A 26,872-nucleotide genomic window follows, 5' to 3' on the forward strand; every position below is an offset into this window, starting at 1 on the left:
GTGGTACATATACACCATGGAATATTACTCAGCCGTTAAAAAGAATTCATTTGAATCAGTTCTAATGAGATGGATGAAACTGGAGCCCATTATACAGAGTGAAGTAAGTCAGAAAGATAAAGAACATTACAGTATACTAACACATATATACGGAATTTAGATAGATGGTGGCGATAACCCTATATGCAAAACAGAAAAAGAGACACAGAAATACAGAACAGACTTTTGAACTCTGGGGGAGAACGTGAGGGTGGGATGTTTTGAAAGAACAGCATGTATATTATCTATGGTGAAACGGACCACCAGCCCAGGTGGGATACATGAGTCAGGTGCTCGGGCCTGGTGCACTGGGAGGACCCTGAGGAGTCGGGTGGGGAGGGAGGTGGGAGGGGGGATCGGGATGGGGAATACATGTAACTATATGGCTGATTCATGTCAATGTATGACAAAACCCACTGAAATGTTGTAAAGTGATTGGCCTCCAACTAATAAAATAATATTAAAAAAAAAAAAAAAAAAAAAAAAAAGAAGAGGAAGAGAAGAGAAAAGATGATAAGGAGGAAGGGTCTGCTTCACTAGGTAAAAGCAATGATAATTCTCAGTTGTATTTCAAAATTTAATGTAACCAGTATGTTAATTGTTGAAACTTATTAGTAACTCTTTTTTATAAACAGTAATATAAATGTTTTTCAGACAGAAGACTGTTTAATCCATAACACTCTGGAATCTGTACATGTTATGACAAATAGAAAATTACTATTGCAATAATTAAATAGCATAAAAATACTAAAAAAAAAAAAAAAAAAAAAAAAAAAAAAGCAAAGATATCACTTTGCCAAAAAAGTATAGTCAAAGCTATGGTTTTCCAGTAGTCATATATGGATGTGAGATTTGGAACATAAAGAAGACTGAGCACTGAAGAATTGACTGTTTCAATCTGTGGTGCTGGAGAAGACTCTTGAGAGTCCCTTGGACTGCAAGGAGATCAAATCAGTCAATCCTAAAGGAAACCAACCCTGAATATTCACTGGAAGGCCTGATACTGAAGCTGAAGCTCCAATACTTTGGCCACCTGATGAGAAGAGCTGATTCATTGGAAAGGATCCTGATGCTGGGAAAGATTGACAGCAGGAGGAAAAGAGAACAGAGGATGAGATGATTGGATAGCATCACCTATTTAATGGACATTAGTTTGAGCAAACTCAGGGAGATACTGAAGGACAGAGAAGCCTGGTGTGCTGCAGTCCATGAGGTCACATAGAGTCAGACACGATTTAGTGACTGAACAACAACAAGCTGCAGAGGAGCAGAAACATAAGTGATATCATAATGGATAAGAAAAAAAAATTAAAAAGGCTTATCTGTCTTTCTGGTTTACTTTGCTCTGTATAATGGGCTCCAGTTTCATCCATCTCACTAGAACTGATTCAATACAGCATACTAACACATATCTATGGAATTTAGAAAGATGGTAATGATAACCCTATATGCAAAACAGAAAAAGAGACACAGATGTACAGAACAGACTTTTGGACTCTGTGTGAGAAGGCGAGGGTGGGATGTTTCGAGAGAACAGCATCGAAACATGTATATTATCAAGGGTGAAACAGATCACCAGCCCAGGTGGGATGCATGAGACAAGTGCTCAGGCCTGGTGCACTGGGAAGACCCAGAGGGATCGAGTGGAGAGGGAGATGGGAGGAGGGATCGGGATGGGGAATACGTGTAGATCCATGGCTGATTCATGTCAGTGCATGACAGAAGCCACTACAATATTGTAAAGTAATTAGCCTCCAACTAATAAAAATAAATGGGAAAAAAAAGACTTATCTAGATTTTTCAAAACAAAAGTGACAAAGAGGAAAGCAGCAAAAGTTAAGGAAGGGATACACAGTCAGAAGCCACTGGTGTCATTTTCCACCTAATATAATGACACTTAGAAAACATCTTCATATATATATTCACACACATATATGCACACTCTGAAATAAGCTACATGTTTTTCAAGCTGTTTTAAGTGGTGTACACAATCCCAACTTCTAGTTGGGGAAGTTTTAGCTTAACTTTTTGGGAATGAACAGAATCTTGAGAGTTGGATGAGAACTTATTAATAATAACTGGGCCAAATTATCTCAGGAATCAGATAGGTCTTTCAATTTCTCTTATACTATCTCTGGCAGGAAAACATCTAGCTCACTTGGTGGCACATCTAGTGATGGAGGGGCTTCCCCGATGGCTCAGTGGGTAAAGAATTTGCTTGCAATGCAGGAGATGCAGGTTTGATCCCTGAGTTGGGAAGATCCCTGGGACGAGGAAATGGCAACCCACTCCAGTATTCTTGCCTGGAGAATCCCATCGACAGAGGACTGAGCATGCATAAGCCTCACTATCTTACAAGGCTGATTATTTCTTTATTGGGTTGGGAGAAGACTAACAAGTACCTACTAGGTGTAAGGCCCACCATCAGGCATTTTATATGCACTGATTTCATTTAATCTTCACAATCCTGTAGAGTAGCTGTTACCTTCATTTTACAGACAATAAAGTAAAGGTGAAGGAAGTGAAAAGTCATTTGTTTGAAATCATGTAGTTAGAGAGTGCTGGAACTAAGGAGCCCCAAATCTGACCATAAATTTTATGCTTTTTCTACCACTCCACATTCCTTCTATCTCCAAGGAAACCTTAGAAAATCTGAAGCACCAGGCTAAAATCATGATATTTTCTATCTACTGCAACCTTCTCATCAACTACTCTAGTTAATGGCAAGATAGAAACTGGATTTTATGTGACATGATCTGCTCTTAGGAAACCAATGGTAAGTCCCTGTCACTGTACCTCCATTTAAATGTCCACCTCTGTTTGATAATCTATTATAGAATTCTGACAAGTTCAATGGGAATAATGACATGGAGATTACTAATGAAAAGTCTGGAGCTAGCTTTTCTAGATTCAATTCCTGGCTCCATCACTCAATAGCTATGGTATTACCTTGGGCAAATTATATTGGGTTGGTTAACAAGTTTCTTTGTTTTTTTTTAAGCAAAAATAAAAGATACATTTTTCATTTTCACCAAGAACTTTATTGAACAATGTATTCAGGGTTTTGTTCCATTACCTTCTGTCAATTTTTAGGCAACTTCATAACCATATAACTTCTCTGTACCTCACCTTATATATATTTAAAATGGGAAAAATAATAGTACTTACCTCTTATATTTGTTGTGATGATTAAATTGAGTTAATGAAAATAAATGTATTAGAACAGAATCATAGAGGTACACAGTGAATGTTAGTCCATCATTGTCAATCTGTATTTCTAGAACCTTTTAAATTTTGAAAACTGGTACATTTTCTCATCTATAGTGTTTTGATAGATCTCCTGGAACACATGATTCTGTTGAGTATATCTACAGCAATTCTGCTGAGGATATCTGAGGATTATTTCAGTGCCCAATGATGTATATATTTTTAAACTATTTTAGATCACAAGCCCAAAGAAGGCAGAGCTGGCTGGCACAGAGCAAGGGATCAATAATTACAGTATGAAGTTCAGAACACTGAAGTGTTTTCTTACAACTACAGATATTTTAGGTTTAAATTCCCCCTCAACAAGTTTATGCTCTTTTTCCATTGACAGAGAAGTTTTATGTGCCTCTGTTACTAGTAAACTATTTGTCCTTAGCAGGGAGCTGACAGAATATCACTTTTTTTCTTCTTTCTTTGAACAGATCTTTTAAAATCATTGATATTATCTTAGAATCTTTAAAAACTAACTTTTACCCATTCTAGGATTCATGAAACTAATCTTTGTCACTTCTATTAAACATCCTACCACATATAAAATATTATATATTATCTATCCACTTGCTAGGGCCCCATGTTTCCTCTTCCTTTTAAAATATAAACTCTTCAGAAAGCTTAGTGTAGTAACATTTGATTACTTAGCTTTCTTGTCCCCTTTCTTCCTTGTAAAAAGATTACTGTGTTCTGGGGCATCATTTTTAAATCTGTGCCTAAGGTGTGTGCCTTACTCGCCCAGTTCTAGTCCTGGCCCTTCTCCTTCTTTTCCTTTATAGATTTCCTTTGCCAAAGGAATCTTAACCTTTAAGAGGCTCTGTCCATTTCTTCCACCTCTACCTCATGGGGAAAGTCTTTAGAGCAGTGACAAGAGGTGTCTCAACCACCCAGCAGACAAAGGACCTTGTCTCTTTCTATACCTTATTTTGGCTTCATGGTCATTTCTCAAAAGGTTACTCCCTATTTGCTGAATAGAAAGGCCTATTTTAGGTATCAAATAGAAATCCTCAACCATAGCCTCAACACAAGCATCATATGTAGCTTTAATAGCCTTTGAAAAATCAAGCTGTAGTTGCTCATGCTCTGAGAAACCAGAGTCAAGAAGGCCCAGGTATGTAGTTAGTGCCCTTTATACTCAAGAGTCTGAGTTAGCTTTGTTCTGGAAGGCAAGTCCACAGTTCTTGCTAGAAAAAGAAGGCTCTCCTTGGAAGAAACCTTTGCTAGCTTCAAGGTTTCTCTTGTTTTTGTGATCCTTGTTGCCTGCTACCCCCATCCTGCCAGGTTGACTTGCTCAAACCCCCAACCCTGCCTTGACTTCTGGTTTCTCCTTAATCACTGGCTCATACTAGTTGGCTTGGAGCTGACTCTCATTCCATTTTATTCTTCTGCTGCCCCTTGCTCATAAACTAAGCCCACTGTCCATCTTGTTTCTTCCCTTTATTCCTAGTCTTTGCATCACTATTTTGTGTCCTGGCTCCTGGCTCTGTCTCTTAGTTTCTTATATCTACCTCTTTCCAGAGCTAAGTTTCACATTTTACTTAAAGTAATCTCAGCCTTGGCAGATAGGTACCCAGATTAACAGGGTCTGAGTTGTACACAACTCTAAAATAAACCAGCTTCCTAATTGTTTTTCTGTGTCTCTCTATGACTGGTTGTTCTGAGTGTAAAAATGCCTCAGTGGGGAGAATGGGCAGATGCCTATGGGTAACATGGCTGATATGCTGAAAATTTCCTTGGCTACCTAAATTAATCCTCAAAAATCTGTCTCCTGATTTGATGTAAGTCTAAGGAAGAGTTGGAGGTAAATAATAAGAGGGCTAGGTGCTTAGCCAAGTTTCAGATTCCTAAAAATTATCTCTTCCAGGGCCAGGTCAAGACCAAGGCAGTAACTATCTCCATTAACTAGCCAGTTATCAGTTCCAGAGCTGGTACTTAAAAGCTTATCTCCAAACACTGAGGAGGTTTGACTTGAAATTCAATTTGTTCCCTTAATGTACCATCAAAGGCAAGTGAACAAAGATTTAATACAAGATGTGGCATACACAGAGAAAAGCAGCTTAAAAAAAGACAGAAAAAGAGATACAGATGTATAGAACAGACTTTTGGACTCTATGGGAGAAGGCGAGGGTGGGATGATCTGAGAGAACAGCATCAAAACATGTATATTATCAAGTGTGAAACAGATCGCCAGTCCAGGTTGGATGCATAAGACAAGTGCTCAGGGCTGGTGCACTGGGATGACCCAGAGGGATGGGATGGGGAGGGAGGTGAAAGGGGGGTTCAGGATGGGGAACACATGTAAATCCATGGCTGATTCATGGCAATGTATGGCAAAAACCACTACAATATAGTAAAGTAATTAGCCTCCAACTAATAAAAATAAATGGAAAAAAAAAAAACACAAATGTGTGGTTCTTGTTCCAGGTTGAAAAAAAAAAAAAAGTCACTCAGTCGTATCCAACTCTTTGTGACTCCATGGACTGTAGCCCACCAGGCTCCTCTGTCCATAGAATTCTCCAGGCAAGAATACTGGAGTGGGTTGCTATATCCTTCTCCAGGTTAGAAAACATTATAGTGTTTAATGTTTCATGACTTAGTATTCCCTTGCAAAGGTATTTGCTATGGGTGAAGAAGAGAACAAAGGAAGTGAATTATGGAGAAAGAGCTAAGGATAAGATGGTGAATTTAAAGTCACTCTAAACATTCTTTGGTTTTGCCCTCCTTTAACTTCCCCTGGTCCCAAATTTTTTCCACCAGTCCCTGGAGCCAAAAGTTATCTGAACTCCCTATCCTAAAGGAAGAGGTAGAGGAAATAGTATCCAATCTGGAGGAATCAGGCTGAAAACATATACCACCCTCCTACCCGCCAAGGAGAAGATACTAAGAAACAAATACTCATACTGAATTAATCATAAGAATAAGACATTTTCTCAAATGAATTAAAGAGAAGGGAATGTAAAGGAGAGCACAGTTGAGAGTTACAGGGATGTGACTCACCTTATAGAGGAAATGGGTAGGGGAACAGGGAAACTTCCTATTACAAATGTACCTACCTGTAAGGGTAAGTTAGGATGTCCTGTGTTGGTTCCTAGGGCAGTAAGGGCCAGATGGGCAAAGCTATTAGAGAAGAAATGGGAGGAGGTGCTGAGGGAAGCCACTGTTCACAAACTAGAATAGAAATATTACAATATTTTTAGGAACTGGTACAGATCAGCAGTGTAGTCTATCAGCTCTGGGTGGAAAAGAGTGAGAAAGATCACCATGAAGAGCAGGATGGAAAAGTCTAAAAAATATACCAACACAAAATTTACGAATTTCAGAGTTTCACAGCCGATAAGACAGCACTGCCTGTGATGTCAAGGCATACCAGTGATCATGATATGGAATTGCTGCCGATTTCCTGTCTTGTTCTTGCCTAGTAGGGTTGCTCACCTCATTTGGAGCAAGGGATGACAGTGAGGAAGGGTCTTGTGCTCTCTGAGGTGACCATCTCCCTCAGGGAAGAAAGGGGTAGGGTTACCTTCTTGCAGAGGACCATCTGGTGGTCAAACAGGAAGAAGACTCGCTGCTGGTTGCGGCCATAGGGCTGGTAGATCCACGCCATCTCCCCAGTGTAGATCAGCTCCGAGCTCCTGTCTAGGATGTCCTCGCCCTGGAAAGGACATATGATAATAAGAGGCAGCCAGGCAGGAAGCATGGCATCTTCATCTGCCTGGAGACACCTAGGGTTGACTATAAACTGGGAAATAAGCAGGACAGAAAGGGACTAGTGAGGAAGAAAGAATAGAGGTAGGGACCCCTGGGAGTCCTTGAAAGGCTCCATGAGTTATAAAGACCCATAGTCTTGTTTATCCTGAAGTCAAATGAGCCCCACTACCCAGGACTGATACAGTCCTTTACCAGTTGCTCTCTGGCCAGAGAGGCACCAGCTACCTTGATATGTCTATCTGCCTCTCTCTCTCTGTCTTATATTCTCCCTCTTTCTTTTTTTTTTTTTTCTATGAATCTTTCTTTCCATCCCAATCTTTCGTCCCAGTTCTAGACTTTAAATCTCTTTCTTGTACCTGAAGAGTAAAGCTTGAGCAGGTGTGAGAAGTCACTTTGGTTCCCAGACAAGTAAAACAAGACAAGAAGGGATAAGAATAGCTACCTTGGTCTGATATCCAGAAAGCCTGAATAACTTGCTTATCTTTCTTGCTATGAAGAATCAGACACACACCAAAAGCCCCAGCAAGACATTTAACTCTTAGCTAATTCTATTCCACAGTTTCCAAGGACCTTTTATTTGTGGGAACTCTGATATGTAGGGGTGTATGTCAGATGCCAAGCCATATCTTGCCCTGTTCTTAAGGAGTTTACACCTCAGCAGAGGAGTCTAATACAGGTATGCTCAGAACTTGTGGAATGCAAGGCAAACCATGGGGACAAAGAACAGTGGTTCCATGATTCAGGAGAGTTAATACTTACTGAGCACCTACAGGGGTCAGACATCATGTTACATACTTTCACTCTGTCTCTTCTGAGCATCACAATAGCTCTGGGAGGTAGATAGTCTTGCTATCATCTGTATAGTCTGATGGACAAAGAAGTCAAGTGATCAGCCATGATCACCCAGCTAATTAGCCAAAGATCTACAATGTAACCCTAAGTCTGCAACTCCAGAAAGTGTGCTCATTTTTGTCAATACATTATATTGTCTCTAAGCCAAAAAGGCACTGAAGGATCAGTCCCTTCCTCTCTCTGGGTCTCAGTTTTTCTAGCTGTTAAATGAGGTATGTGAGGATGATCTCTAAGGTCCCAGTTCTGACACTCTAATGCTAAGATCTCAGCCCTGCACCAAAAAGTTTCAAGTCAAAGTTAGACATGGGGGCTCCTGCATTTTCCTGGAAACAATCAGAGGCAAACAACATAGGCAAGGCAGTGGCACAAAGAGAAGGGTAGCTAGAAATGGTATTATTGAGCATATCATTTTGTTTTCAGTCTAAGAGATAGGAAGAAAAACAGGAGCTCTGTGGAAATATTTTCTAATATTATAACCTCAAAAAGAAAGTTCAGAGGTACTAGTGTGACTCCACACCACAGCCTAGGGGCTCCCTGGAATTTTGGTAAATATTCCTCCTTGGTGGGCCCACATACTAACCCAGAAACTCTGGAAGCCCAGGACTAGGAAAAGAATCCCTGAGAGTGTGGGGGCCATGCAAAGTTTTAGTGTCGGAGGGATGGGAAGCTGAAAGGTGTACCACTCATCCATGCCCCAACTTGAGACAAGCCAGGAACCTGTATTAGAATCCATTTTAACATGTACGAAGTGAAAGAAAGGTATAAAGGGGGGCAATGCCATACAAAGATGCCCAGGATGACTTTCAAAGGCACAGTTTGCTAAGCCGAGGATGATCAGACCAAGGTTACTGCTCATTGCCATCTGGGCCACCCACTCTACCAGCGAGGAGTACCCCAATTCTATCAATTCTAAGTACTTGCCATGAGTGCCACTTGGTGTCATTCTACCAAGAAGGAAACTTGAATAAATACACCTCTGTGCTCACCAAGCTGATTGTTGTCAGGTAACTCTCTTATGTTCTCTGTTCCTCAGTTTCCTCATTTTTAAAATAATGATAATAACATGACCAACCTCATCTGACTGTTGTAAGAATTATATAACATATAAAGTGCTTAGAAAAGTACATTCCACATAATGATAGCTATTACCTTGAATATTACTTTGTGCCCTGAATCCTGTGCCCCATACTCCAATTAATACTCATAACCCAATAAGGGATGTACTGTTCAGTTCAGTTCAGTAACTCAGCCATGTCTGACTCTTTGCAACCCCATTGACTACAGCATGCCAGGCTTCCCTGTCCATCACCAAATACCAGAGTTTATTCAAACTCATGTCCATCGAGTCAGTGATGCCATCCAACAATCTCATCCACTGCCATCCCCTTCTCCTCCTGCCTTCAGTCTTTCTCAGCATTAGGGTCTTTACCAATGAGACAGTTCTTCACATCAAGTGGCCAAAGTATTGGAACTTCAGCTTCAGCATCAGTCCTTCCAATGAATATTCAGGACTGATTTCCTTTAGGATTGACTGGTTTGATTTCCTCGCAGTCAAGAGTTTTCAACAACACAATACAAAAGCATCAATTTTTTTGGCAGCTTTCTTCATGGTCCTATTCCCACATCCATACATGACTGGTGGAAAAACCATAGCTTTGACTATGTGGACCTTTGTTGGCAAAGTAATGTCTCTGCTTTTTAATATGTTGTCTAGTTTGGTCATAGCTTTTCTTCCAAGGAGCAAGCATCTTTTACTTTCATAGCTGCAATTACCATCTGAACTGATTTTGGAGCCCCCCAAAATAAAGTTTGTCACTGTTTCCATTGTTTCCCCATCTATTTGCCATGAAGTGATGGGACCGGATGCCATGATTTTAGTTTTCTGAATGCTGAGTTTTAAGCCAACTTTTTGACTCTCTTCTTTCACTTTCATCAAGAGGTTCTTTAGTTCCTCTTCACTTTTTGCCATAAGAGTGGTGTCATCTACATATCTGAAGTTATTGATATTTCTGTCAGGAATCTTGATTCCAGCTTGTGTTTCACCCAGTCCAGCATTTCTCATGATGTACTCTGCATATCAGTTAAATAAGCAGGGTGACAATATATATTCTTGCCATATCCTTTGCCAATTTGGAACTAGTCTGTTGTTCCATGTCCAGGTCTAACTGTTGCATCTTGACTTGTATACAGATTTCCCAGGAGACAGCTAAGGTGGTCTGGTATTCCCATCACTTTAACAATGTTCCACAGTTTGTTGTGATCCACATAGGCTTTGGAGTAGTCAATAAAGCAGAAAATGATGTTTTTATGGAACTCTGTTGCTTCTTCTATGATCCAATGGATTTGGCAATTTGATCTCTGGTTCCTCTGTCTTTTCTAAATCCAGCTTAAACATCTCGAATTCCTCAGTTCATGTACTATTGAAGCCTCTCTTGGAGAATTTTGAGCATTACTTTGCTAGCGTGTAAGATGAGGGCAATTGTCCAGTAGTTTGAACATTCTTTGGTATTGTCTTTCTTTGGGATTAGAATGAAAACTGACCTTTTCCAGTCCTGTGGCCACTGCTGAGTTTTCCAAATTTGCTAGCATATTGAGTGCAGTGCTTTCACAGCATCATCTTTTACTTGTAATAGCTTGTAATACCTCAGTTGGAATTCCATCACCTCCACTAGCTTTGTGTAGTGATGCTTCTTAAGGCCCACTTGACTTCAGACTCCAGGATGTCTGGCTCTAGGTGAGTGATCACATCATCATGGTAATATGGGTCATTAAGATCTTTTTTGTATAGTTCTTCTGTGTATTCTTGCCAACTCTTCTTAATATCTTCTGCTTCTCTTATGTTCATACCACTTCTGTCTTTTATTGTGCCCATCTTTGCATGAAATATTCTCTTGGTATCTCTATTTTTTTCTGAAAGAGATCTCTAGTCTTTCCCATTCTATTGTTTTCCTCTATTTTGCATTGATCACTGAGGAAGTCTTTCTTATCTCTCCTTGTTATTCTTTGGAACGCTACATTCAGATGGGTATATCTTTCCTTTTTTCCATTTCCTTTTACTTCTCTTCTTTTCTCAGCTATTTGTAAGGCCTCTTCAGACAACCATTTTGACTTTTTGCATTTCTTTTACTTGGGGATGGTCTTGATCACTGCCTGCTGTACAATGTCATGAACTTCTATCCATAGTTCTTCAGACACTCTATGAGATGTAATCCCTTGAATCTACTTGTCACTTCCACTGTATAATCATGAGGGATTTGATTTAAATCATACCTGAATGGTCTAGTGGTTTTCCCCACTTTCTTCAATTTAAATCTGAATTTAAATTCATGAATGAGGAGTTCATGATCTGAGCCACAGTCAGCTCCAAGTCTTGTTTTTGCTGACTGTATAGAGCTTCTCCATCTTTGGCTGCAAAGAGTATAATCAATCTGATTTTGGTATTGACCATTTGGTGATGCCCATGTGTAGAGTCTTCTCTTGTGTTGTAGGAAGAGGGTATTTGCTATGACCATTGCATTCTCTTGGCAAAACTCTATTAGCCTTTGCCCTGCTTCATTTTGTACTCTAAGGACAAACTTGCCTGTTACTCCGGGTATCTCTTGACTTCCTACTTTTGCATTCCAGTCCCCTATGATGAAAAGGACATCCTTTTTAGGTGTTAGTTCCAGAAGACCTTGTAGGTCATCATAGAACCATTCAACTTCAGCTTCTTCAGCATTAGTGGTTGGAGCATAGACTTGGATCACTGTGCTATTGAATGGTTTGCCTTGGAAATGAACAGAGATCATTCTGTCATTTTTCAGATTGCACCCAAGTACTGAATTTTGGACTCTTTTGCTGACTCTGAGGGTTACTCCATTTCTTCTAGGGGATTCCTGCCCACAGTAGTAGATATAATGACCATCTGAATTAAAACCACTCATCCCAGTCCATTTTAGTTCACTGATTCCTAACATGCCAATGTTCACTCTCTCCATCTCTTATTTGACCAGTTCCCATTTACCTTGATTCACGGACCTAACATTCCAGATTCCCATGCAATATTATTCTTTACAGCATCAGACTTTACTTCCATCACCAGTCACAAACACAACTGGGCATTGTTTTCGCTTTGGTTCTGTCTCTTCATTCTTGCTGGAGCTATTTCTCCATTCTTCTCTAGTAGCAGATTGGGCAACTACTGACCAGCAAGTTCATCTTTCAGTGTCCTATCTTTATGCCTTTTCATACTGCTCATGGGGTCCTCAAGGCAAGAATACTGAAGAGGTTTACCATTCCGTTCTCCAGAAGACCACATTTTGTCAGAACTCTCCACAATATCCTGTCCATCTTGGGTGGCCCTACACAACATGGGTCATAATTTCATTGAATCAGACAAGGCTGTGATCCATGTGAACAGTTTGGTTAGTTTTCTGTGATTGTGGTTTTTATTCTGTCTGCCCTCTGATGAATAAGGGAGGTACTGTTATTTACTCCTAAACCAATGTCAGAGAAATTAGGATTAATATGCCCAAAGTGGAAGAATCTAGGACAGAGTCCCTCTAAATGTTATACTTTAAACCATCAAACCACAGCAAAATAATGATCCCATAATGGAAAAACCAGCTGCCTTGGAAGATTTCTAAGGTGGAACTGTCAAGTATTTGGGTTCTGGGGACAGTGCTGCCACCAACTCTCTTTCTTGGGAAGTAGCTTAATTACCACCGATCTGCTTCCTCATTTAAACAATGTGGCTAATACAAAGGTTTCTGTTTGACGTTCTTTACACGGCTACTTGAGAACATCAAATCAGTTCATGTAAGGGAGAGAGACCTTAGAGTTTAGAGTTCTCTGCTTTGCCCCTCTGTCCCACTTGCACCACATAGTTCTTTGCCTTGACCCCTCGAGTGCAATCACTTCTTACCTCCTCTTCCCCTACATGCCTTCTGTTTTCTTCTATTCTTCCATGATTTTGCTCTTGCTAGGACATATTTGTCCTCACTGAATAGCCAAGGCCACATCTCAGTCATCTCAATATCTCTGTGTCTAGCACCTCATTCTAATTACAGGCTAATTATCTCATGTGGGGCCGTGCCCTGAGCACATCAAAGGAGAGAAGGACAAGGTAAATGCTATCCTTCTCATAGTTTATTTTTGATTCTTCCTGCTGGCAGGAGGGCAGGGAAGTAATAAATACATTCAACTCCACATTTGATCTAATGGTCCCAGGAGCATGCTTCATCCAGTCACTTTAGCTTTTAAGTAGATGTTTTTGCTGCCTCCATCACATTGAGCTTTTGTATTTCCTCTAAATTCTTTGGATTCAGAAGTCCAATAGTAAACTGAAACATGCCCTTGAGTATGTATAACCAGGCTGTTGAGGGGAGGGGTGTTATGGACAGGTGATCACAACTACACACAATCAAGTTCCTAAACACAAGCTGCAAATTTGGGGTCCTGGTAAAAAGCTCCAGAAAACAAAGAGAGAGAGATAAAAATAAGCTGTTAGGGATATGCTCCTTCTCCCTTCCCTTTAAGTGGATCTAGTGCATATGAAGGGTAGCAAAGTGACAGCTTAACCAAATATCAGCATCAGAGAAATTAGAAATAGAAATTTCCGAGAAATTGTAATTCTTGAGAACAGGTTCTTCTTCCTGCTACTCCCCAAGCTGTCCAAGGTACTTATTATTTAGAAGTATAGGTGATACTGATACTGACTTTTAGGAGCCCTAGAGGGAGAGGCAGAGCAGGGGTACTCAAAGAACTCTAGGCCCCATTTAGGTTGACAGGGAGCAGGGATGGTAAAGCGAGGTGGGCAAAAAGACCCAGAATGTTCATGGAATAAGTTAAGTGAGGGCCAGGTGTGGATATAATACAAGATCTCCTGCTCTCTATCCAAATGCTCTGATTTATTGAGAAGGCAACAATTGCTATTGCCTGTATACTACCAACTGTCCACCCTCTTTCCTAATTTCTCTTCAAGGGATATTAAGCTCTGAAGGTTCCTTCTATGACTCTTATTTTTCATTTGACAAATTAAAGTTGAATTATTCTGTAGATGTTTATGTTTTTAACAGCTACCTTGCTTTTTCAAACATCTGGAGGAGGTAAGGGAGTGGCAGAAAGAGAAAAGCACTGCTTCATTTTCTTGATGTGCAAGACTTGTCCATAGCAGCACCACCAAGCTGACAGAGCTTCTCTCTGCCTGTTCAACTGCTTGGGTAGGTGGGCTATGCAACGAAGGGAACTAGTGAGCTTGGGCCACCTAAGCCAAGAGTCAACCAGCCATGGAACAGACATATCCTGTTTCTTCCTGGGGGAGGCCCCAGCACTCATCCATCTTTAGCCTTACTGGGATTTGGATTCCCCCCCCCCCCAAGACAGTTTTACTCTCTTTCTTAGTTATGGACACTTTACTGAAGAAACAAGTCTTTGTAATATCATAAAGGACAGCAACTGCACTGCAGGAAGCAGAAGACTACAAGAATATGTGGTGCAGCAGTGAAAACAATACCCTCTTAATTGAATTATTCAAAATGGAAGCATTTAAACACTTTTGAATTTACATCTATCTTTTGTGTTTACTTTTTAAAACAAAGTGCTTGCATTTGTATCTCCAAGAAAAAAAAAAAAGAATTTGGAGACTATATTCAAGTTTTAGTTTTGTCATTGACTTGCTATTTGGCCTTGCTGAGGAATAGGCTTCTCAGACTTTTACCATCATTACTAGGTGTGCATGTATGCACATATGTATATGCACACACATGTGCATAAGCATGACCAGGGTTATTGCTCAGGGAATTCACTAAGAGCCCTAGTGACACTGACATTCTAGAAGTGTTTAAGACTAGATATGGTACACTTGATCGAAACTTTGGGCCTGGTTTCTGAAATGTACCCAACAGGCCTTGCTAAATAAAAACTTTCCTAGAGGGCAACCTCTCTGTAGCTGGTAAGTTCCACAGTGACCACAGAATCTGAAAAGTTAACCACAAAGAATTTTTCTTCTAACCAACTTAGATAAAGAAGGGTTTTGTCAAGCAGGGTTGTGTGGGCTTATTTGAGATTAGAGGACAAATCAATCATGCTTACAAAAGAGGGAGAGAGTAACTGCCACCTATCAATCCTACCTTAGACTTGCCTTTTTTTTCTCACTCCACCTATAGACATAAAAATATAAAACTCTTTCTGAGATGCTGAATCTCTAAATTATAGTTCAGTACTTTCAAGTTGGGTGTGACTGAAGCTTTCTGATCAGGGCAAAGAATTTCAAGCTATTCTTGATATTGTATGACCCCAGATGCAGGGAATGGAGGCTCAGAGCACATGGAGGAATTAGAAAGTCTTCCAAGTATTGGAAAGGGGAAAAATGTTCCTTAGGATAGAAAGTCAATTGCTGCTGGGAAACTCATATTACAGAGAATCCCATCAAGGGTAGAGAAAAAGAGGCCTGCTAGCCAGCCACAGTTTCAGAGTACCTGAGACTTTGTGGGCTTGGCTAGAGGTCATTTGATCAGGCAACTAGCCAAAGCAAACCAGACCCAAGGGAAAGAGAATCTGTGATTTTCTAATAAGTCTGTGCCAGTGCTGGCTTATGAGCAAGAAGGTCTCTTTAGAAGTTTCCTTCCTTTCCCTGCATCTCAAAGAATCACTGCTGTCTTCTATTTTATATGGGGACACTATCTTTCAAATAAGACCCAAAAATATGCCCGCTGCTTAGAACTGTGGACGTTTCCAGCCATTTACATTAAAGATGAACAGAGGTCGCAGAACAAAGAAAAGATGATTTTTTCTGGATCTTGGTTAAGTAACTCTAAGGCTGATATTTAATCCCCTCAGAATGTGCTAAACTATATGAGGAGTTAGAGGAATACTACCTCTCAAATTACAGGGAATTGTACCTGTGTGGAGGCCAGTGGAATGGGGAGCTGACTCAACTTTTACACTATGACTATGAAGCTTAAGATTGCCTCTTCCTCCGTGGTAGCATGTCCAGCTTTTTCCATCTTGATTATATTAGCTATGAATTGTCATATTTTATAACTTGGGCCTGAGAGATAAATATGAAATGTCATTACTCCTGCTTCTCCTGATGGACACAAGAGACAAACAATAAATACTATACTTAACATATAGGTACCTGTGAGGTATTAAAACTCACAGCTCTGTTTCTACTGAACAGACCCCTCAGGAACTTCAAAGGAACCATGGCATTGGAGGCAAAAGCTCTGTTTAGTTGTTAGGCTGTGTATATCCTCTTCAAGTGAACATTTCAGATGACAAGGCTTTAGTGACTTCACTGAAGGCTTTCTGAGTTCAGAGAAGTCATAGTTGTTTTCAATAGAATTAAGACTCAGGAATTATTTTTACGATCAGATGATTAAAAATGTGTCTATCACAGAATGTGGTCTATCACTTGGTCAGGGATGATGATCGTGACATCAAGTGTGCAGGCTTAGATAGAACTAGTAGATATGTCAGGGTGAGGTGATCCCTGACAAGAGGAAAAGAAGTATGTTGGCTGGCCTGCATCAGAGAACCAACCTTGCATTCTGGGTCTTGGAATGGATTTTTACATATTACGACTTATCCAAGTGTTTATCTGGTGGTAATAAAATTCCAGGACTTGAAATAGCTTTGAAAGGCTACTGAGTCACCCCAATTGTTTCTTAGTAACACCCAAAGAAATGAATCTTTCCTGTCCTAGTAAAGTATTGCTACAGACTTTTCTCCAACTTTCTTAGAAAGCTATTTAAGTACATGACACCTCTCATTAGCAGTGAGCTTTGCCTTGGCTCTGATTTAAATCCTTTCTCCTATTTTTCAAATATAATTACTCTTTGTTCATCTTTGGTTAAAATGTGAGGTTCTGGCTAAGGTATTTAAACTCTCCAGTGTCCCTGCTGGTGAAAGTGTCCTACCTCCCAATCTAGAACAGAGGCTTGCCACTGTGCAATCTTGTCAATATTCTCCAAGCGACGCTTGCGTTCATTGATCTGCTGAGTCACATTTCTCATGACAGCCAGAGCAGCCGCCACATACCTGTAGTCACTGTGAAGACACAAAATTACAAGTTGGATCAGTTAATGTGCCATACAACCAATGTGCTGGGTGTTAACTCTAACATCCTTCTCCTGTTCCTACTTAGCAACAGAGCCCTGATTTTCAGATGCCATGTGGAGTAAAGGAATACATTTCCAAGAGGTGATTTATGTGATCTAGTTCTGTTAAGTGATATATAAATAGAAATGTTAGGCAGAACTTTTGAGAAATCTCCTTTAAGAAAGACAGAAGGCCCTTCTTTGGTATTACTTCATCCTGATGCTTAGAATTTAGATGTGAAGGCTGAAGTTCTACCAGCCATCTTGGACCATAAAGACAAGCTCCATACTCTTTTTTTTTTTTTTTTTTTTCATTTGACAAAAGCTCCATACTCTTAAGGATAGGATAAGAGAAAACTGGAAAGAGTCTCTGATAATCATGGAGAAAGCAAGGTAGCCATAGGCTGCCTACCTGCAGGGTTTTTTTACATGAATGAGAAATAGACTTATCTTTTTTATGCCATTATTTTTGTACTCTATTTGATACAATCAGTCGAGGATCAAGAAGGGAGCTTTACACATGGCATAGTCCAGTCAACTTTACCATCTGTTCTAGCAACTATTTCTAGGGAACTCTGCCAAAAGTAACTATAAAATAACATCCAAACCTTTCCCCCACAGAGATAGACTCCTTGGACACAAACCAGACTTTAGCCGCTGACAAGTGGTATGATCTTTGACAAGTCACATTTACCTTCTCAGTGACTCAGATTTTTATCTGTAAAATGGGGGAGAATTACAATAGAATTTGTTGAAGTTTTATTCATCCATGACAACTGTTTTACTCTTGACTTATAGCAAATGTTAGCAGTATTATTAATACAAAAGAAATATTTCTCTAATATAGATGTTATATGGGTTGTCTTTCAAAACCTCAAACTCAGAAGTATAATCCTAATCCCATTTTCCTGGGACTTTGGATGGCCCACGTGTTGAAAGTTATATCACCCTGCCAAGTTTTCTCTGTTTATCTGCTCTAATTTCCAATCAAATAGCTCCTGTGAAAAGCATGTTGAAAGTGAAATCCCAGATATTTGGTGAAATTACTATAAACTGAGAAGGTAGGAGGATGCGTTATGGTTCAGTCTTAACTAACTTTTCCTTAGAGAAGCTGAACATGCTTTGTGGTCACTAACCTGCTCACTCTCCCAGCACCAACGGAAAGAAGAGAAAAGAAAGAGAAGAGCACAGCAACTATCTTTTTCTTTCCTAATATATTGAGCTGTGCGGTGGTAGATCAAACATAAGCACAGGAGAAAGGGAGTTGTAACTGCCAGGGCAGATGCCTCCTCTTATCTGGCTTCCCTGGCTGCAGTCTTTTCTCTTCATACCTTCCAGACTATAGTCTTCAAATGTTACTACATCTTATCACCCCCAGTAACAAGATACTCGCTACATATCCTAAGCAGTCCATTCTGTCTCAAGACAACTCTGTTAACATGAGCATGTGTGCATGCACATGCACATACATACACACACACACACACACCCAAAACTCTTTTTTATTCTGAGCCTAATGAATGTTAGCTATTACCAGTTTTTCTTATGGATCTCACTTCTGACTCATACTGAACTTACAATTAACCAACACTTCTTAAATTTCTATAAAATATGCTTTCTAGAAACTGTGTTTCTCTCAATTGGTCCTTGAATTGTTGACTCCTTAGACCCAACCACATAATATTATATTTGTTCCTATTGCATTACAACATTTTACAGTTATTTGCTCCAATCTATAGGGGAACTACTGTGCTCTGTAAAACTGTCAAAGTTTTGCTCTAGCAAGACTGTCTTAACCTGCCATTTAGAAGCAGGGTAGGGTAATGACAGAAGGAGTAGCTGCAGAGTAGAAGCTGCTGATATAAATAAGCACCCCATTATTTAGACTCATGTTATTCCACTCTCTGATTTGAGAGCATCAGGAAGATGCCTTAAGCCACTTTCTGGGAAGTAAAGCATAGAGTTACACTGTATATATGGTAGCCACTAGCAACATCTAATTAAAATTAAACAAAATTTTAAAATTTAATTATTTAGTTGCACCAGCTACATTTCTCAGTTCTCACTCAATATCCATATGTTGACAGTGTCTACCATATTCAACCTCACAGATATAGAATGCTTACATCACTGTACAAAGTCCTATTGGACAGTACTGGTATGAGAATGCTCTACCTGACCCCATGTACTACTCAGCCATGAATTTTTCACTGCCAGTGTGCCATACTGTCAATCAATAAATAGCTGTAGTCTAGCCTGAACCCTGCTCAGAGCCCTCAGGCTTCCAGAGTGGGTCTGAGTCAAGCATCCTAGTGAGGAGACTGACTGAACCAAGATTGTCTTGTGCTAGACAGGTCAGCTAACCTCCCTCTTACACAGAGCCTTCCTTCTCGTCAGCTTAAGCAAGGTTGGGTAGAGGGGTGAAGACATGTCACCCTTCTGTAAACAAAGGTAGCATTATTCTCCACTTATCATTCTCTATCCATCTAATCTTCTCCCTCATATACTACTCTGACTGCCTGCGTTTCAGACTTAGCTAGCTGAATACCTATCTTACTAAGCCTTCAAGCTGGCAGTAGCCTCTAATTGCCTTCAAATCCAAGCTACTCTGACATGCAGTGCAGGAGCTATCACCTTGATATAGCTTCCTGAGGCTGGAAAGAAGGAACTGTCTATGGTCTGGGGATAGGGCTAGGTTCAGTGGTCACCCCAAATGAGGAGAGGGATTGATGTAGCCTGCCACTGCCTGAAACATTCTCTCAGCACTCTAGTGCCTGGGGCTGGAAGAGGAGGAGACCAGAGACCAAGGGGGCAAAAAGGCCTTGAGGCAGGGGTTCCACTCAAGGTGAAGGAGTATAGGAATGGCAAATCCCAGGGAGATATTCTATCTTATTTACTCCCACTAAGCCCAAAATGGCCTTAGGGTTGCTTTCGCCTAAAAGACTAACAGAGTTTTTGACTGTGCTTTAAAAATGACATTTGGAGGACTTTTAAAAGCACCTATGCAAATACATAATTTACATAATATCATCAGTCCATAAGTTTGATTTTTAGAGCCTCCTGCTAGGTAGTTTCCATGGAACAGATATTCAGGAGCAGGCAGGAGATGAGCTGTGATATAAAACATTTGAGAATCACTCTTTGAATATACTGATTTTAGAACCATTGGTCTGAAAGCTGCTCCACTGAGATTTAGATACAATAGTGGCTGTTTCTGGTCACTTAGCACCTTGAAATATACCTGTGGAGGTCATTTAAATTCATCACATCATGAGAAGGCAGAACTAGAAAAGGCCTTCCAGACTGTGTAGTATAATGGCTCACAAATCTTCCTGGGCACTTGGAGGACTCTGTAAAAAGCTAGGCTTCCAGACCACTGTCCATACTTTGTGTCCCTGCTATGCCACAGACTTCCTCTTTGTCATTTTCTCTCTCTGGGACTCAGTCTCTCCAGCCATAGAATGAGGAAGTCTGTCTAGAAGAACTTCCTTTAAGGCCCTTCCCATTTTAGGACCATAAATGTTTTTCATTTTAATTTTTAATTTAGTGGGGATTCTTCAGTATCCTATTAGCTCTCACAAGTCTTCTCCTTCAAAAACTTGGGACTCAGTTTTGGTAATGGGCTATATTAAACCTTTTAAGTGAGATTTACTCACCTCCAAGTTTCATGTCTGAGTACTTCCATCCCCCAGCTAGTAAACAGAATCAGGGAGAAGAGAACATAGTCTTCCTTTGCAAAGTCTTTCTATACCTACTTCCCTCACAGCCAATGGATCAACGAAGGCAGAGCTATCACTGGTGGTGTTACTTACACAAAGGGAGAGCCCACTGCTGCCACATTTGGTTTCAAATCTGAATCTGTCCAGGGCTTCAGAAACACTGGAGCACATGACCCATGATTTGCTAAAGAAACAACATCAACTTAAAAATGAACCTAGAGATTGACCTAGAAGCTTGACATAAAGCCAGCTGACCCACACACATGGCCTTATGCAACTAAGTCTGGAAGTCAGCTCCAAGGAAACTAGGCAACAGAGTTAAATGAAAGTAAGAAACAAGCCTGATGAGAATGAGACAAAAACTAAAGAAAATTGGGCAAAGGCCTTCTTTATTCTTGGAGTGCTCAATCAGGAGGAGAGTTGAGATCTGGGCCAACAAACCTAAGGTCAGATATCCAATATCAATGAAAAGCATGCTATAAACAGCCTGGGGTTCTAGGTCATGAAGTAAAGGATATGCAAAACTAGGGGATGGTTTACTGTAGGCCACTTCCATTGCTGGAGATGGCTCGCAGTATGGTGGTTTAGTCCCTCAGTCATGTCTGACTCTGTGACCACCAAGCTTCTCTGATCATGGAATTTCCTAGGCAAGAACACTAGAGTGGGTTGGCATTTCCTTCTCCAGGGAAACTTCCTGATCCAGGGATGGAACCTGCATCTCCTGCTTAGCAGGCAGGTCCTTCACCACTGATCCATCTGGAAAGCCCAACCTGAAATATATACCTTACAAATAGGGGATTAGAAGTACTATTTCCATTCAGAGAGATAAATAAAGCTCTTTTATCCTTTGGGAGTTTTCTTGAAAATACTGAAAAACTTAAAAAAAAAAAAAAAACACTTCAGGGAAATTCTCAAGTCTATTTTCCCCTAGTTATGCTCTGGATCTAAGGGGAGGGTACAGTTCGATGAGGCAGAAGAGGGAGGAAAAGACTAAAGAAGTACAGGAATGTAGCCTTTCAGAAGAATTATAAGGTCAATACAAGCTGAGTAGTCTGTTACCAGGATATTTGACTCTATCAAGCAGAGAATAAAAAGTTGGTTCCCTTGGATAATTTCCCAAGGTGAGGGAGTGATAAAGAATCTACCTGCCAGTGCAGGAGACACAGGGGATGTAGGTTTGCTCCCTGGGTTGGGAACATCCCCTGGAGAAGGAAATGTCAACCCACTCCAGTTTTCCTGCCTGGAAAATCCCATGGACAGAGGTGCCTGGTGGGTTACAGTCCATGGAGTTGCAAAGAGCTGGACATGACTGAGCAGCCAAACACCTTCACTTGGCTGAATTCAGGACCAAGGACCAGGCTATAAGCTTTTTGAGGACAGTGTCTTAAGCTGTACAATAATGATGCACACTGATGTTGTGTATATATTTATTTACAAGTTTATAAACAACTCTTATAAGCACTACCTCACTTTATACACACAAGAGTCTTGAGAAGTAAGCAAGAATATATCATCATCCTATTGTACATATAAGCTAACAGCTCTGAAAAGGCAAAAGAACATATACTGTCAATAAGTATTAACATGTAGAGGAGGTTCTCTCCTTCACTACTGCCTCCCCCAATCCCTTACCTATGGTCCTGGGCGGTATACTTGAGGAGCTCAGCCAACTGTAAGGGATACTTGCAGATCTTCTGTACTGGCGTCAAAAGGAAACCATCAATGGCAATGTCGATCATTTGCTGCAAGAGGCGACAGGCCTCAAAAAAGTGTTGGTAGCGGCTGTCCTTCATCAGTTTGGAGAGCTCCATACAGGCGTCCAGGTGATTGTTACAGTACTCAGAGTATATCCAGAATCCATCTTGCTGTGAGCAGAGGAAAGATGGAGAGAAAAGGAAATGCTACTGAGGACTCCAAAAGAAGTTCTGGAGATATGGAATGACAAACCGCCTTCCTATGTAGAAATATAAAAATGATAACAACATCAATCTTTTCTAAACTGATTCATAATTTAATAACAAATTATTTGGGAATTAGACAAACTGATTGCAAAAAATCATATATAAAAATAAATAAGTATGAATAGCAAGTAAATTCTATAAAAGAAAGCTAATGAGAGGAGACTGACCCTGAAAATAGTAAAACACAATATCATAATAAAATTCGGGCATTGGGTCATAGAGGTAGGTCAGAAATCTATTTCTTGTAGTGGCAGACTAAATAGTTTTAGGTGAAACTTAACTGCTGAGAAAAGTTAGAAAATCTGGAAAAACATAATAAATTTCTGTTTGAATGAATCACATCATCCAGAGTTTCAAATTTTCTCCAAAGAATATTCTGTAGGAAATATACCATGGAACTTTCAGGAGTAAAGAGTAGTGATGAATGCAAGTTAAACATAAATGGCTGAGAAAAACAATGTGTGTGTGTGTGTGTGTACATGTAAAGAAGGGAGGAGGAGAAGGTAAGGGGTGTTTATTCAAATGATATACCAAAATCAGAGGAATGTTAATATTAGATGAAGCTGGGTAAATGGCATCTTTCATTTTATTGCACTTCACTTTATTGCACTTCACTGATATCATGTTTTTCACAAATTGAAAGACTGGGAGAAAGACTTGGTTGAGCAAGTCTATTGGCATCATTTTTCCAATAGCATTTGTTCACTTCATGCCTCTGTGCCACATTTTGGTATTTATTGCAATGTTTCAAGCTTCTCCACTATTATTATATTTGTCATGGTGATCTATGATCAGTGACCTTTGATGTTAATATTGTAATTGTTTGTGGAGACTACAAACCTATATAACAAGGTGAATGCAATACATAAAGTGCTGTGTGTTCTGACTACTCCACTGTTCCCCTATCTCTCTCTTCTCTGACCTCACTATTTCCTAAGACACAACAAAACTGAAGTCAAGTCAATTTATAATTCTACAATGATCTCTAGTGTTCAAGTGAGAGGAAGTGTTATGTCTCTAAATTTAAATCAAAAGCTAGAAATAATTAAACTTAGTAAAGAAGGTATATCAAAAACTGAGACAGGCTGAAAGCTATAACTCTTGCACCAAATAATTAGCCAAGTTATAAATGAAAGGGAAATATTCCTGAAGGAAACTAAAAGTGCTACTCCAGTGAACACACAAATGATAAGAAAGTGAAAACAACCTTATTGCTGATATGGAGAAAGGTTGAATGGTCTGGATAGATCAAACTAGCCTACCCCAGAGCAAGACTCTAACTCTCTTCAATTCTGCAAAGGCTGAAAGAGATGTGAAAGCTGCAGAGAAAAGAGTGAAGCTGAGAGAACAAGATGGTGGTGGGCTAGGTGAACATGGAGTGCACCTCTCTCCACAGATACATCAGGAATACACCTTCAGACACAGAAGTGCATGCAGAACACCAGCTGAGAGCAGACCGGAGTATGTGACCAGTGGAAAAGAATAAACAGAATCACGCAAAACTTGGTAAAATGAAGAAACTTGGGGGAAAAACAGGAGTATTAGTAGGACTGGATCTACCCTCAGCAGGTGGGGGAACTGAAACAGGGGTCTGATCCCCACAGTGGGGCAACTGTCTGAGTCACAGGAGAAACATTTAAGGCTGAGAGTGAAACAGCTGATCTGTGGCAGCCTAAATGGAATGACAGTCAGACAGTCCTTGACACAGCCATACATAGCCTGGACAGGGATGCGGGTCCCGTGGAAGGTGTAGCAGCTGGGAGCTGGATTTTAGGGATTCTGCAGCAATCCCAGTGCGAGGGCTGCTGTTGACTGTAGAGAGACTCATCAAGTGGATGTGAGGGAGGAGATCATGGGGGAAATGCCTATGGAGGAAAGTCGGAAAGCCAGGCAGCCATGGAAGCAAGGCGATACTCCTGAGTCACGTATAGGGGGTGGAGTCACCACCATAGCCTTTCTTTCCCCACACGCCAGCATCTGCAGCTGAACAATAGAGAGGGTGGCCCATCAAATGCCTCACTCACTGAACTACAGAGTAGGACTCCAGCCAGGGTGTTCTTTAAGTGATTGATGCGCCGAACTACAGAGTAGGACCCCACCCAGGATGCCCCTTTAAGGGCCTAATGTGCCAATCTACAGAGTAGACCCCAGTCAGGGGGGCCTCTCTATGTGCCTGACATGATGAACAACAGAGAAGGACCCAAGGCAAGGGATCCCTCTAAGTGCCTGAACAGGCGGAGCTATGGAGAAAGACTGGCCAAAGAGGCCTTCTGATCACCAGCTACAAGAGTCTTGAAAAAAGACAGATAGGGTCAATACTCCTGCCATGGAGGCAGTTTGTGTACCTGAACACTTGGTGCTGCCAGCGTCCCTGAAAGCCAAGCAGTTGCACCACCTTCACGCTCAACTCTCACTGGGGCAGAGCTGCCACAGACCAAAAAAAAAAAAAAAAAAATTTCTTGTGTTTATGCACACATGGTTACTTCGTTCCTGTCCGACTTTTGCAACCCTGTTGACAGAGGCATGCCAGGCTTCTCTGTCAGAGATGGGGTTCTCTAGGCAAGAATACTGGAGCTTATTAGCCAATACTGGTTGCCATACACTTTTAGAGCACTATATTTCCTGCTGCCCTAGCTGTCAATCCCCCTGAGTCCCTGGTGCTGCCAGAACCCCTGTGACCCAAGCAGCTGCACCATTTCCACACCTGACCCTCACAGAGGCAAACCCAAGCCCTCCAGGGAAGCCTCAGGAGCTAAACTCCAGGGAATGACAAACGTGTAGACGTGGAAATAAAGCGACAATTGAAACCCAGGGGCAGTGTGGCTAAGGAAGAAGACCCAAAACCTTTCCAATACCTGTACAAGCTGCAGATTAAATCCACACGATAAAATAAGCAGACTCTGTGTCTATGAAATATATAAAAGGCCATTGAGAGCTCCCACAAAAGAAAATGCACTAGCTCTGATAGCTGTGGACATTGGAGGAAAGAACACACAGGAGTAGGACCAGATTAGGATCTGAGCAGCCCCCACAGCAGGTCCAGAGATCAGTACAGTGTTGGAGGGCAACCTAGGGAGGTAAGGTGGACTGTGATTCCCAGAGTGGGAAAGGACTCTGACAGCAGAGACTCAAGAAAATAATTTATTATTCTTATTTTTTTACTTATTCTGTAGATTCTTTTGGATTTTTTTCTTCCACCCCCCCCCCCTCCTCTGTTGTAGTTGTCAATTTTATTGGCACTAAGAAACCCAATTAAGCTTTGGAGTTTCGTTTTTGTTTTCTTCTTTTTCCTCAGTCACATTTTTTATTACTGTCATAAAACTCTGCCTCTACATTGGGCATTTGCAGTTCTGTGGAGTTTTCCTCTTTTTTTTTTTCCTTTTCTCTTTTTTTAATTTTATTTTTTTAAACATATTATTATTTTTTTACATTTATTCCTTTGTTTGCTTTTTCTACTGTTCTTTTCCCCTTGCAGTTAATCTTTAATGTATAGAAGCCTTTTTTATCTACCTCTATTTAACTTTGCATATCTATATTTCTTTCTCTCCTTTCCTCTCAACATATTTGTTACTTTTACTTTCATTGCATTATTCCCCAATCGGTACCTTGCTTTAGTTTTGTTTTCCAGTTTGTGCTTTAATTAGTTTTTAAATTAGTTTTGTTCTGGTAGATACAATTTTTGGTTTCCTTTGTTAGCCGGGTCAATCTATTGTAGTTAATTTTTGTTGGACTCTTTTGATTTTTCTTATGTGTCAATATGTATATGTGTATATTTAGTCACACTTTCTATTGTTGTTATAAACCTCTGCCTCTATATTGGGCTTTTGACGTTCTGTGGACTTTTCCTCTTTTCTCCCCCTTTTTCTTTCTTCTTCCATTTTTTTCTCAATTCTTTTTTATAATTTTAATTTTTTAAACCTATTATATTATTTCTAAATTTATTATTTCATTTGCCTTTGCTACTGTTCTTTTCCACTTGCAGATAATCTCTAATGTATATAAATCTTCTTCATCTACCTTTATTTAACTTTGCATAGCTATTTCTTTTAAAAATATTTATATTAATTGGAGGCTAATTACTTTACAATATTATAGTGGTTTTTGACATACATTGACATGAATCAGCTATGGGTGTAAATGTGTTCCCTATTCTGAGCCCCCCTCCCACCTCCCTTCCCATCCCAACTCTCAGAGTCATCCCAGTGCATTGACCCTGAGCACCATGTCTCATGCATCAAACCTGAACTAGCGATCT

General features: G+C 40.3%; 1 protein-coding gene across 12 annotated transcripts in view; it reads right to left on the reverse strand.

Annotated features, from left to right (window-relative positions):
* The window catches only part of ARHGEF9 (Cdc42 guanine nucleotide exchange factor 9), a 450,802-nt gene that overhangs the window by 81,365 nt on the left and 342,565 nt on the right, over positions 1-26,872 (reverse strand). For all 12 annotated transcript variants that reach the window (XM_065915654.1, XM_065915656.1, XM_065915653.1 and 9 more), the window contains 3 exons: positions 22,289-22,521; positions 16,758-16,887; positions 6,818-6,949 (listed from right to left, as the gene is read on the reverse strand). In XM_065915654.1, the coding sequence (XP_065771726.1) occupies positions 6,818-6,949; positions 16,758-16,887; positions 22,289-22,521 (495 nt within the window). The remainder of the gene's footprint in view (positions 1-6,817; positions 6,950-16,757; positions 16,888-22,288; positions 22,522-26,872) is intronic.

Source organism: Muntiacus reevesi, chromosome X, assembly GCF_963930625.1.
Source record: "Muntiacus reevesi chromosome X, mMunRee1.1, whole genome shotgun sequence".
In the NCBI taxonomy this organism is placed as follows: Eukaryota; Metazoa; Chordata; class Mammalia; order Artiodactyla; family Cervidae; genus Muntiacus; species Muntiacus reevesi.